This window comes from Pristiophorus japonicus, chromosome 5, assembly GCF_044704955.1.
Source record: "Pristiophorus japonicus isolate sPriJap1 chromosome 5, sPriJap1.hap1, whole genome shotgun sequence".
Lineage (NCBI taxonomy): Eukaryota > Metazoa > Chordata > Chondrichthyes > Pristiophoridae > Pristiophorus > Pristiophorus japonicus.
In genome coordinates this window covers 179,610,447-179,622,812 of record NC_091981.1, presented here as the reverse complement: position 1 = coordinate 179,622,812, position 12,366 = coordinate 179,610,447, and the positions used below count along the sequence as shown (strand labels likewise).

General features: G+C 43.2%; 1 protein-coding gene across 1 annotated transcript in view; it reads left to right on the top strand.

Annotated features, from left to right (window-relative positions):
* The window catches only part of LOC139264533 (band 4.1-like protein 4B), a 457,521-nt gene that overhangs the window by 401,081 nt on the left and 44,074 nt on the right, over positions 1 to 12,366 (top strand). The window contains exon 22 of the mRNA XM_070881140.1: positions 3,553 to 3,630. Within this exon, the coding sequence (XP_070737241.1) occupies positions 3,553 to 3,630 (78 nt within the window). The remainder of the gene's footprint in view (positions 1 to 3,552; positions 3,631 to 12,366) is intronic.

Below are 12,366 nucleotides of genomic sequence, written 5' to 3'. Positions count from 1 at the left end.
TCGAGCCCCTTCATTATCTTATAAGTTTTAATAAGATCACCTCTCATTCTTCTGAACTTCAATGTGTATAGACCCAACCTACATAACCTATCTTCATAAGTCAACCCCATCTCTGGAATCAACCTAGTGAACCTTCTCTGAACAACCTCCAATGCCAATACATCCTTCCTTAAACACGGAGACCAAAACTGTACGCAGTACTCCAGATGTGTCCTCACCAATACCCTGTACAGTGTAGCAGGACTTCTCTGCTTTTATACTCCATCCCCCTTGCAATAAATGCCAACATTCCATTTGTCTTCCTGATTACTTGCTGTACCTGCATACTAACTTTTTGTGTTTCATGCACAAGGACCCCCAGGTCTTTCTATACTGCAGCACTTTGCAATTTTTCTCCATTTAAATTATAATTTGATTTTCAATTATTTCTGCCAAAGTGGATAACCTCACATTTTCCCACATTATACTCCATCTGCCAAATTTTTGCCCACTCACTTAGCCTGTCTATATCCCTTTGCAGATTTTTTGTGTCCTCCCCACAACTTGCTTTCCCACCAATCTTTGTACCATCAGCAAACTTGGCTACATTACACTCAGTCCCTTCATCCAAATTATTAATATAGATTGTAAATAGTTGAGGACCCAGCACCGATCCCTGCGGCACCCCACTAGTCATTGTTTGCCAACCGGAAAATGACTCATTTATCCCGACTCTCTGTTTTCTGTTAGTTAGCCAATCATCTATCCATGCTAATATATTACCCCCAACATCGTGAGCTTTTAGCTTGTGCAGTAACTTCTTATGTGGCGCTTTATCGAATGCCTTCTGGAAATCCAAATACACAACACCCACTGGTTTCCCCCTTATCCACCCTGCTCGTTACATCCTCAAAGAACTCCAGCAAATTTGTCAAACATGATTTCCCTTTCATAAAATCATGCTGACTCTGCTTGATTGAATCATGCTTTTCCAAATGTCCTGCTACTGCTTCCTTAATAAGCGATTCCAGCATTTTCCCAACGACAGATGTTAGGCTAACTGGTCTATAGTCTCCTGCTTTTTGTCTACCTCCTTTTTTAAATGTGTAATGAGACTGCATTAATTAATGATCTCAAAGTAAAAGATCATCTTGGGAAGAGTGTTCATAGCATGCATGGCAGAATTTCAAATTCAGTTTCAGCATGAGAAAGCTAGGTCTCAAACTAGTGTCCTGAACTTAAATAAAGGCAATTATAAAGGTATGAAGGCAGAGTTGGCTAACGTGGACTGGGAAAATAGATTAAAGGGTAAGATGGCAGATGAGCAGTGGCAATCATTTAAGGAGATATTTCATAACTCTCAGCAAAGATATATTCCAGTGAGAAAGAAAGACTCGAAGGGAAGGATGGTATCAAATTGAAAACAAAGGCATACAATGTTGAGAAGAATAGTGGAAGGCCAGAGGATTGGGAAATTTTTAGAAACCAGCAAAGGACGACTAAAAAAATAATAAAGAGAAGATAGTTTGAGAGTAAACTAGCAAGAAATATAAAAACAGAGAGCAAGAGCTTCTACAGGTATATAAAAAGGATGAGAGTAGCTAAAGTAAAAATTGGTCCCTTAGAGGATGAGACTGGGGAATTAATAATTGGAAACAGGGAAATGGAAGAAACTTTGAACAAACATTTTGTACCTGTCTTCACAGTAGAAGACACTAAAAGCATCCCAATAATTGATAATCAAGGGGCTATTGGAGGTGGGAACATGAAACAATCACTATCACTAGAGGAAAAGTATAAGGCAAACTAATGGGACTAAAGGTTGTCAAATCCCCTGGACCTGATGGCCTGCATCCTAGGGTCTTAAACGAAGCGACTGCAGAGATAGTGGATGCATTGGTTGTAATCTACCAAAATTCCCTGGATTCTGGAGAGGTCTCAGCGGATTGGAAAACCACAAATGTAACGTCCTATTAAGAAAGGAGGGAGACAGAAAGCAGGAAACTATAGATCAGTTAGCCTAACATCTGTCATTGGGAAAATGCTGGAGTCCATTATTAAGGAAGTAGTAGCAGGACATTTAGAAAATCATAATATAGTCAATCAGAGTCAGCATGGATTTATGAAGGGGAAATTACGTTTGACAAATTTGCTGGAGTTCTTTGAGGATGTAATGAGCAGGGTGGATAAAGGGGAACCAGTAGGTGTCGTGTATTTGGATTTCCAGAAGGCATTCGATAAGGTGCCACATAAAAGGTTACTGAACAAGATAAGAGCTCACGGGGTTGGGGGTAATATATTAGCATGGATAGAGGATTGGCTAACTAACAGAAAACAGAGAATCGGGATAAATAGGTCATTTTCAGGTTAGCAAACTGTAACTATTGGGGTGGCACAAGGATCAGTGCTGGGACCGCAACTATTTACAATCTATATTAATGACTTGGATGAAGGGACCGAGTGTAATGTAGCCAAATTTGCTGATGATACAAAGATAAGTGGAAAAACAAGTGAGGAGGATGCAAATAATCTGTAATAGGCTCAGTGACTGGGCAGAAATTTGACAGATGGAGTATAATGTGGGAAAATGTGAGGTTATCCACTTTGGTAGGAAAAATAAAAAAGCAAATTATTATTTAAATGGGGAGATTACAAAATGCTGTGGTACAAAGGGATCTGTGGGTCCTTGTACATGAAACACAACTAGTTAGCATGCAGGTACAGCAAGTAATTAAGAATGGAATGTTGGCCTTTATTGCAAGGGGGATGGAGCATAAAAGTAGGGAAGTCCTACAACTTTACAGGGCATTGATAAAACCGCACCTGTAGTACTGCATTCAGTTTTGGTCTCCTTATTTAAGGAAGGATATACTTGCGTTGGAGGCAGTTCAGGGAAGGTTCACAAGATTGATTCTTGAGATGAAGGGCTTGTCATATGAAGAAAGGTTGGGCCTACACTCATTGGAGTTTAGAAGAATGAGGTGTGATCTTATTGAAACATAAGATTCTGAGGGAGCTCGACAAGGTAGATGCAGAGAGGATGTTTCCCCTCATGGGGGAATCTAGAGCTCGGGGGCATAGTTTCAGAATAAGATGTCGCTATTTAAAACAGAAATGAAGAGGAATTTCTTCTCTCAGAGAGTCGAGAATCTTTGGAATTCTCTACCCCAAAGAGCTGTGGAGGCTGGGTCATTGAATATATTTAAGGTGGAGATAGATAGATTTTTGAATGATAAGGGATTCAAGGGTTAAGGGGAATGGGCAGGGAAGTAGAGTTGAGGCCAAGGTCAGATCAGCCATGATCTTATTGAAAGGCGGAGCAGGCTCGAAACGCCAGATGTCCTACTCCTGCTCCTATTTCTTATGTTGTTATGTGTCACTTGCTTGTCTGCACTCCATTTACTCATTGGGAGGATTTCTGAGCATTGCTTCCTGTTCCAGAACTTGCTGTAAATTTTTGCCATTACACATGAAGAATTTTCATGGTATTTAAATAATATGTAAAGTAGGTTCAAATTGTTTGAAACCCTTCCTTGTGTGAATTTATAACCGAGAGCTTTTGTTTTTTTACAGAATAGTTTAGAAGAAGACCACACAGATTTGGCAGCTCCAGGAGATCTACTAATGGACTTCACTGAGGCTACTCCTCTGGTTTGTGTTCAGTGTCTGGCATTTTAAATTCTTCTGTTTATTGACTATCATACTCATTGCAATATGCTACCAATTAATCTAAATCCTAAAAGCAGCTACTGTCTGCAACTCCTGATTGTTCTTAGAAGTAATATTGTTTCGCCTTACTCCAAGTCGTGCCCTTTTTAATATTCCCTGTATGTTTCCAACTTTTTTTTGAATCTCCTCTCGTATCTGGCAAGCAGCTATGCATTTTGAATCCACTTGGTGGCATCGGTTGAAACCACTTATCTTGTTAAGTGCATGCTGTCTCTAATGGCTCTGTTTATATTTGCAATTTGTCACTGACGTCAGAGGTGGTATTGGCCGAAAGCTAAAAATATAAATGCATGATTAGCAAATTGTTAAAATTCACCACAATTCTTTATATCCTTGGCCTATTAATAGGAGCATTTGATTTACTTTACCTCAATGTTTAACTCTGCATTAAGTACTCTGAAGAAAAGCACTAATTGTTTGGCATTTTATCATGTTGAAAAAGTTATAATATACAGCACAGCAGTAGCATTTCTGTGCATAAATTGGCTGTTATACGGCCCCTCGAGCCTGCTCCGCCATTTAATACGATCATGGCTGATCCGATCATGGACTCAAGTCCACTTCACTGCCCGCTCCCCATAACCCCTTATTCCCTTATTGGTTAAGAAACTGTCTATCTCTATCTTAAATTTATTCAATGACCCAGCTTCCACAGCTCTCTGAGGCAGCAAATTCCACAGATTTACAACCCTCTGAGAGAAGAAATTCCTCCTCATCTCAGTTTTAAATGGGCGACCCCTTATTCTAAGATTATGCCCCCTAATTCTAGTCTCCCCTATCAGTGGAAACTTCCTCTCTGCTTCCACCTTATCAAGCCCCTTCATAATCTTATACGTTTCGATAAGATCACCTCTCATTCTTCTGAATTCCAATGAGTAGAGGCCCAACCGACTCAACCTTTCCTCATAAGTCAACTCCCTCATCTCTGGAATCAATCTTGTGAACCTTCTGTGAACTGCCTCCAAAGCAAGTAGATCCTTTCTTAAATATGGAAACCAAAACTGTACGTAGTATTCCAGGTGTGGCCTCACCAATATCCTGTATAACTTTAGCAAGTCTTCCCTGCTTTTATACTCCATCCCTTTTGCAATAAATGCCAAGATTCCATTGGCCTTCCTGATCACTCACTGTACCTGCATCGTAACCTTTTGTGTTTCATGCACCAGGACCCCCAGGTCCCGCTGTACTGCAGCACTTTGCAATTTTTCTCCATTTAAATAATAACTTGCTTTTCGATTTTTTTTTTTCTGCCAAAGTGCATAACCTCACACATTCCAACATTATACTCCATCTGCCAAATTTTTGCCCACTCACTTAGCCTGTCTATGTCCTTTTGCAGGTTTTTTGTGTGCTCCTCACACATTGCTTTTCCTCGCATCTTTGTATCGTCAGCAAATTTGGCTATGTTACATTCGGTCCCTTCTTCCAAGTCGTTAATATAGATTGTAAATAGTTGGGGTCCCAGCACTGATCCCTGCGGCACCCCACTAGTTACTGATTGCCAATCCGAGAATGAACCATTTATCCCAACTCTCTGTTTTCTGTTAGTTAGCCAATCCTCTATCCATGCTAGTATATTACCCCCAATCCCGTGCACTTTTATCTTGTGCAGTGAGCTTTTATGTAATACCTTGTCAAATGCCTTCTGGAAGTCCAAATACACACACCTGGAATTCTTTGAGGATGTAACGAACAGGGTGGATAAAGGGGAACCAGTGGATGTGGCTGATAAGAGGGAGATTCCTCTGAGTTGCCGCAGTCGGACTTGTCCCTTTTTTTAAAGATGGTCACGATCACTGCATCTCTGAGATCTCCCGTCACTCTCTCCTTCCTCCAGATGAGAGAGATGAGGTCATATATTCGCGCCAACAGTGCCTCTCCGCCATACTTCAGTGCCTCAGCGGGGATTCCATCCGCTCCCGTAGCCTTGTTGTTCTTCAGCTGTCTTATGGCTTTTTCTACCTCGGGCAGGGCTGGGGTTTTACTGAGGTGGTGGCAGGTAGCATGCTGCGGGATGGAGTCGAGGACACTCAAGTCAAAGGCAGAGTCTCGATTGAGGAGATCTTCGAAGTGCTCCTTCCAGCGGTCCCTGACTGCCTCGGTGTCCTTGATGAGTGTTTCCCCATTCTTGGCCAGCAGTGGGGTGGGGCCTTGGGCTTTTGGGCCACAGCTGGCCTTGACTGGTGAAGAATCCTCGTACATCATGGCTGTCGGCCAGCTGTGTGCTTTCTCCATCCACCATCTGTTCTTTAGGTTCCGAGTTTTTCGTTGAACTTCGGCCTTAAGCCGCCTGTAATGCTGTCTTGCTACTCCCGAGTTGGGTTGTTGTTTAAGGCTCAGAAATGCCCTGCACTTGTGATCTATTATCTCTTAGATCTACTGGTCATTCTCAGCAAAACTAGTCCTGGTAATTCCTGGTTGAATGACCGAGCATCTCTTCGCAGGCATTGGTTATGGAGGCCTGGAGGGTAGACCAAGCGCTGAGGGCATTCTGCATCTCGGGGTCATCAAGGCACGCCCTTCCATCACTTTGCTGATGATTGAGAGTCGACTGATGGGGCAGTAATTGGCCAGATTGGATTTGTCCTGCTTTTTGTGAACAGGACATACCTGGGCAGTTTTCCACATTGTAGGGTAGATGCCAGTGTTGTAGCTGGACTGGAACAGCTCGGCTAGAGGCACGGATCGTTCTATTCATGGAGCCTCCTCTTCCTGTTAGTTGTTTAATTGTCCACCATCATTTATGACTGGATGTGGCACTCCTCATTGAACCAGGGTTGGTCCCTGACTTGATGGTAATGGTAGTTGTGGGATATGCCTGGCCATGAAGTTATAGATTGTGATGGAACACCATTCTGCTGCTGCTGCTGATGGCCCACAGTGCTTCATGGATGCCAGTTTTAGCTGCTAGATCTGTTCTGAATCTATCCCATTTAGCACGATGGTTGTGCCACATAACATGATGGAGGGTGTCCGCGGTGTGAAGACGGGACTTTGTCTCCAGAAGATCTGTGCAGTGGTCACTCCTATCAATGCTGTCCATGGACAGATGCATCTGCAACGATAGATTGGTGAGAACGAGGTCAAGTACATTTTTCCCCTCGTGTTGGTTCTCTCACCACCTGCTGCAGGCCCACTCTGGCAGCTATGGCCTTCAGGATTCGACCAGCTTGGTCAATAATGGTGCTACTGAGCCACTATTGGTAATGAAACATTGAAGTCCCCCACCAGAGGATGTTCTGTGCCCTTGCTACCCTCAGTGCTTCTTCCAAGTGGTGTTCAACATGGAGGAATGCTGATTCACCAGCTGTGCAAGGGTGTTAGGTGGTAATCAGCAGGAGGGTTCCTTCATGGGGTCCGGAATCAATGTTGAGGACTCCCAGGGTTCCTCCTGACTGTATACCACTGTGCTGACACCTCTGGTGGGTCTGTCCTGTCAGTGGGACAGGACAATAGCCTGGGATGATGATGGAGACACGGACTGCTTCATTTTCTGAGGAGTTGCGAATGGAACTGAGCACAGTGCAATTAATGTTGGCTGAAAGGTATGGTTCTGTGAATATGACTATGTCAGGCTGTTTCTTGACTAGCCTGTGGGACAGCTCTCCTAATTTAGGCACACGTCTCCAGATGCTCGTGAAGAGGACTTTGCTGGGTTGACTGGACAGGGCTGCATTGAGTTGTGTCTGGTGCCGAGGTCAATGCCAAGCGGTCCATCCTGTTTTATTCTTTGTATATTTCTCTGTCGTGGTTTATTATAATTGAGTGGCTTGCTAGGACACTTCAGAGGCCAGTTAAAAGACAAACGTAGGTCCCCTGCAGTCAGAATCAGGGGAAGTCATAACGGGGAACAAAGAAATGGAGGACCAATTGAACAAGTACTTTGGTTCGGTATTCACTAAGGAGGACACAAACAACCTTCCGGATATAAAAGGGGTCAGAGGGTCTAGTAAGGAGGAGGAACTGAGGGAAACCCTTATTAGTCGGGAAATTGTGTTGGGGAAATTGATGGGATTGAAGGCCGATAAATCCCCAGGGCCTGATGGACTGCATCCCAGAGTACTTAATGAGGTGGCCTTGGAAATAGCGGATGCATTGACAGTCATTTTCCATTGACTCTGGATCAGTTCCTATCGAGTGGAGGGTAGCCAATGTAACCCCACTTTCTAAAAAAGGAGGGAGAGAGAAAACAGGGAATTATAGACCGGTCAGTCTGACATCGGTAGTGGGTAAAATGATGGAATCAATTATTAAGGATGTCATAGCAGCGCATTTGGAAAGAGGTGACATGATAGGTCCAAGTCAGCATGGATTTGTGAAAGGGAAATCATGCTTGACAAATCTTCTGGAATTTTTTGAGGTTGTTTCCAGTAAAGTGGACAAGGGAGAACCAGTTGATGTGGTATATTTGGACTTTCAGAAGGCTTTCGACAAGGTCCCACACAAGAGATTAATGTGCAAAGTTAAAGCACATGGGATTGGGGGTAGTGTGCTGACATGGATTGAGAACTGGTTGTCAGACAGGAAGCAAAGAGTAGGAGTAAATGGGTACTTTTCAGAATGGCAGGCAGTGACTAGGGGGGTACCGAAAGGTTCTGTGCTGGGGCCCCAGCTGTTTACACTGTACATTAATGATTTAGACGACGGGATTAAATGTAGTATCTCCAAATTTGCGAATAACACTAAGTTGGGTGGCAGTATGAGCTGCGAGGAGGATGCTATGAGGCTGCAGAGCGACTTGGATAGGTTAGGTGAGTGGGCAAATGCATGGCAGATGAAGTATAATGTGGATAAATGTGAGGTTATCCACTTTGGTGGTAAAAACAGAGAGACAGACTATTATCTGAATGGTGACAGATTAGGAAAAGGGGAGGTGCAACGAGACCTGGGTGTCATGGTACATCAGTCATTGAAGGTTGGCATGCAGTTACAGCAGGCGGTTAAGAAAGCAAATGGCATGTTGGCCTTCATAGCGAGGGGATTTGAGTACAGGGGCAGGGAGGTGTTGCTGCAGTTGTACAGGGCCTTGGTGAGGCCACACCTGGAGTATTGTGTACAGTTTTGGTCTCCTAACTTGAGGAAGGACATTCTTGCTATTGAGGGAGTGCAGCGAAGGTTCACCAGACTGATTTCCGGGATGGCGGGACTGACCTACCAAGAAAGACTGGATCAACTGGGCTTGTATTCACTGGAGTTCGGAAGAATGAGAGGGACCTCATAGAAACGTTTAAAATTCTGATGGATTTAAACAGGTTAGATGCAGGAAGAATGTTCCCAATGTTGGGGAAGTCCAGAACCAGGGGTCACAGTCTAAGGATAAGGGGTAAGCCATTTAGGACCGAGATGAGGAGAAACTTCTTCACCCAGAGAGTGGTGAACCTGTGGAATTCTCTACCACAGAAAGTTGTTGAGGCCAATTCACGAAATATATTCAAAAAGGAGTTCGATGTAGTCCTTACTACTAGGGGGATCAAGGGGTATGGCGAGAAAGCAGGAATGGGGTACTGAAGTTGCATGTTCAGCCATGAACTCATTGAATGGCGGTGCAGGCTAGAAGGGCCGAATGGCCTACTCCTGCACCTATTTTCTATGTTTCTATGTTTCTATCACATTGCTGTTGGTCTGGAGTCACATATAGGCCAGACCAGGTAAGGGCGACAGATTTTCTTCCCTAACGGCATGAGTGAGCCAGATGGGTTTTTGCAACAATCTGGTAGTTTCATAGTCAATGCAACTGATACTAGCTTTTTATTCCAGATTTATTTAATTAGCTGACCCAGCTGCTGTGGTGGGATTTGAAATTATATCTTTTTAAAAAAAATGTATATTTTCATTTTTTTTTAAATTGTTTTATAGTTTGTTCATGATATTGCAGGTGAGAGCCCCAATCCTTTTTTACTCTCTTAACATTTTTAAAAAGTCAGGATAAACGCAGCTTCTCGTTTCCGGTCTGTGAGAATTCTGTAATATGATTGGCTGCTTAGACAGCTTGTTGGTGTCACTGCAGACCACACGATGGAATTCCCACTACACTGCACTGAAATCACTTAAACATCGAAAAAGTCAAACTTCTCGCAACAGTGATTGCGAGATCTCTGTGGGCAGCTTTCTTCAGGGCCAGCGGCAGATGCCTTTGCTTCACCGCTGACGGCAGATGCCTTTGCTTCACCGCTGACCGCAAATTGCAGGCCATTATAGTAGTATGCTGCTAAGGTGCAGCAGTATAACTTTTAAGGCGACAAGGGCTGATTGCTGTTGTTCTTGAGATCAGTTCAAGGCTAAAAGCAGACCATGTAAATTAGACATCAACAGGAAATGACTGGTTTCTTTCTTAATTTTTATGCATTTTTAAATGAGGTCAATTAGAAACATTTTTTCAAGATTTTTCAATTCATTTTGAGGATAGGGTCATAGAAACATAGAAAATAGGTGCAGGAGTAGGCCATTCGGCCCTTCGACCCTGCACCACCATTCAATATGATCATGGCTGATCATGCACTTCAGTACCCCATTCCTGCTTTCTCTCCATACCCCTTGATCCCTTTAGCCGTAAGGGCCACATCTAACTCCCTTTTGAATATATCTAACAAACTGGCCTCCACAACTTTCTGTGGTAGAGAATTCCACATGCTCACAACTCTCTGAGTGAAGAAGTTTCTCCTCATCTCGGTCCTAAATGGCTTACCCCTTATCCTTAGACTGTGACCCCTGGTTGTGGACTTCCCCAACATTGGGAACATTCTTCCTTCATGTAACCTGTCCAATCACGTCAGAACTTTATATGTTTCTATGAGATCCCCTCTCATTCTTCTAAATTCCAATGAATATAAGCCTAGTCGATCCAGTCTTTCTCCATCTGTTAGTCCTGTCATCCTGGGAATCAGTTTGGTGAACCTTCGCTGCACAACCTCAATAGCAAGAAGGTCCTTCCTCAGATTAGGAGACCAAAACTGTACACAAGATTCAAGGTATGGCCTCACCAAGGCCCTGTACAACTTTATTAAGACCTCCCTGCTCTTACACTCAAATCCGCTCGCTATGAAGGCCAACATGCCATTTGCATTCTTCATCGCCTACTGTACCTGTATGCCAACTTTCAATGACTGATGTACCATGACGCTCAGGTCTCGTTGCACCTCCCCTTTTACTAATCTGTCACCATTCAGATAATAATCTGCCTCCCTGTTTTTACCGCCAAAGTGGATAACCTCACATGTATCTACATTATACCGCATCTGCCAAGTACTTGCCCACGCACCTAACCTGTCCAAGTCACCCTGCAGCCTCTTAGCATCCTCCTCACAGCTCACACTGCCACCCAGCTTAATGTCAGCTGCAAACTTGGAGATATTACATTCAATTCCTTCATCTAAATCATTAATGTATATTGTAAATAGCTGGGGTCCCAGCACTGAACCTTGCGGTACCCCACTGTCATTCTGAAAAGGACCCATTTATTGCTAATCTTTGCTTCCTGTCTGCCAACCAGTTTTCTATCCACATCAGTACATTACCCCAATACCAAATGCTTTAATTTTGCACACTAATCTCTTGTGTGGGACCTTGTCAAAAGACTTTTGAAAGTCCAAATACACCACATCCACTGGCTCCCCCTTGTCCACTCTACTAGTTACATCCTCAAAAAATTCTAGAAGATTTGTCAAGCATGATTTCCCTTTCATAAATCCATGCCGACTTGGACTGATCCTGTCACTGCTTTCCAAATGCACTGCTATTACATCTTTAATCATTGATTCCAACATTTTCCCCACCATCGATGTCAGGCTGACCGGTCTATAATTACCTGTTTTCTTTCTCCTTCCTTTTTTAAAAAATGGGGTTACATTAGCTACCCTCCAGTCCATAGGAACTGATGCAGAGTCGATAGAATGTTGGAAAATGACTACCATTGCATTCCACTACTTCTCGGGCCACTTTCTTAAGTACTCTGGGATGCAGACTATCAGGCCCTGGGGAATTATCAGCTTTCAATCCCATCAATTTTCCTAACACAATTTGCTGACTAATAAGGATTTCCTTCAGTTCCTCCTTCTCACTAGACCCTAGTTCCCTAGTATTCCCGGAAGGTTATTTGGGTCTTCCTTACTGAAGACAGAACCAATGTATTTGTTCAATTGGTCTGCCATTTCTTTGTTCTCCATTATAAATTCGCCTGATTCTGACTGTAAGGGACCCACATTTGTCTTCACTAATCTTTTTCTCTTCATATAGCTGCAGAAGCTATTGCAGTCAGTTTTTATGTTCCCTGCAATTTTACTCTCATATTCTATTTTCCCCCTCCTAATTAAACCCTTTGTCCTCCTCTGTTGAATTCTAAATTTCTCCCAGTCCTCAGGTTTGGTGCTTTTTCTGGCCACTTTATATGCCTCTTCCTTGGATTTAACGCTATTCCTAATTTCGCTTGTAAGCCACGGTTGAGCCATCTTCCCCGTTTTATTTTTATGCCAGACAGGGATGTACAATTGTTGAAATTCATCCATGTGATCTTTAAATGTTTGCCATTGCCTATCCACCGTCAACCCTTTAAGTATCATTCGCCAGTCTATCCTAGCCAATTCACGTCTCATACCGTCGAAGTTACCTTTCATAGAAACATAGAAAATAGGTGCAAGAGTAGGCCATTTGGCCCTTCGAGCC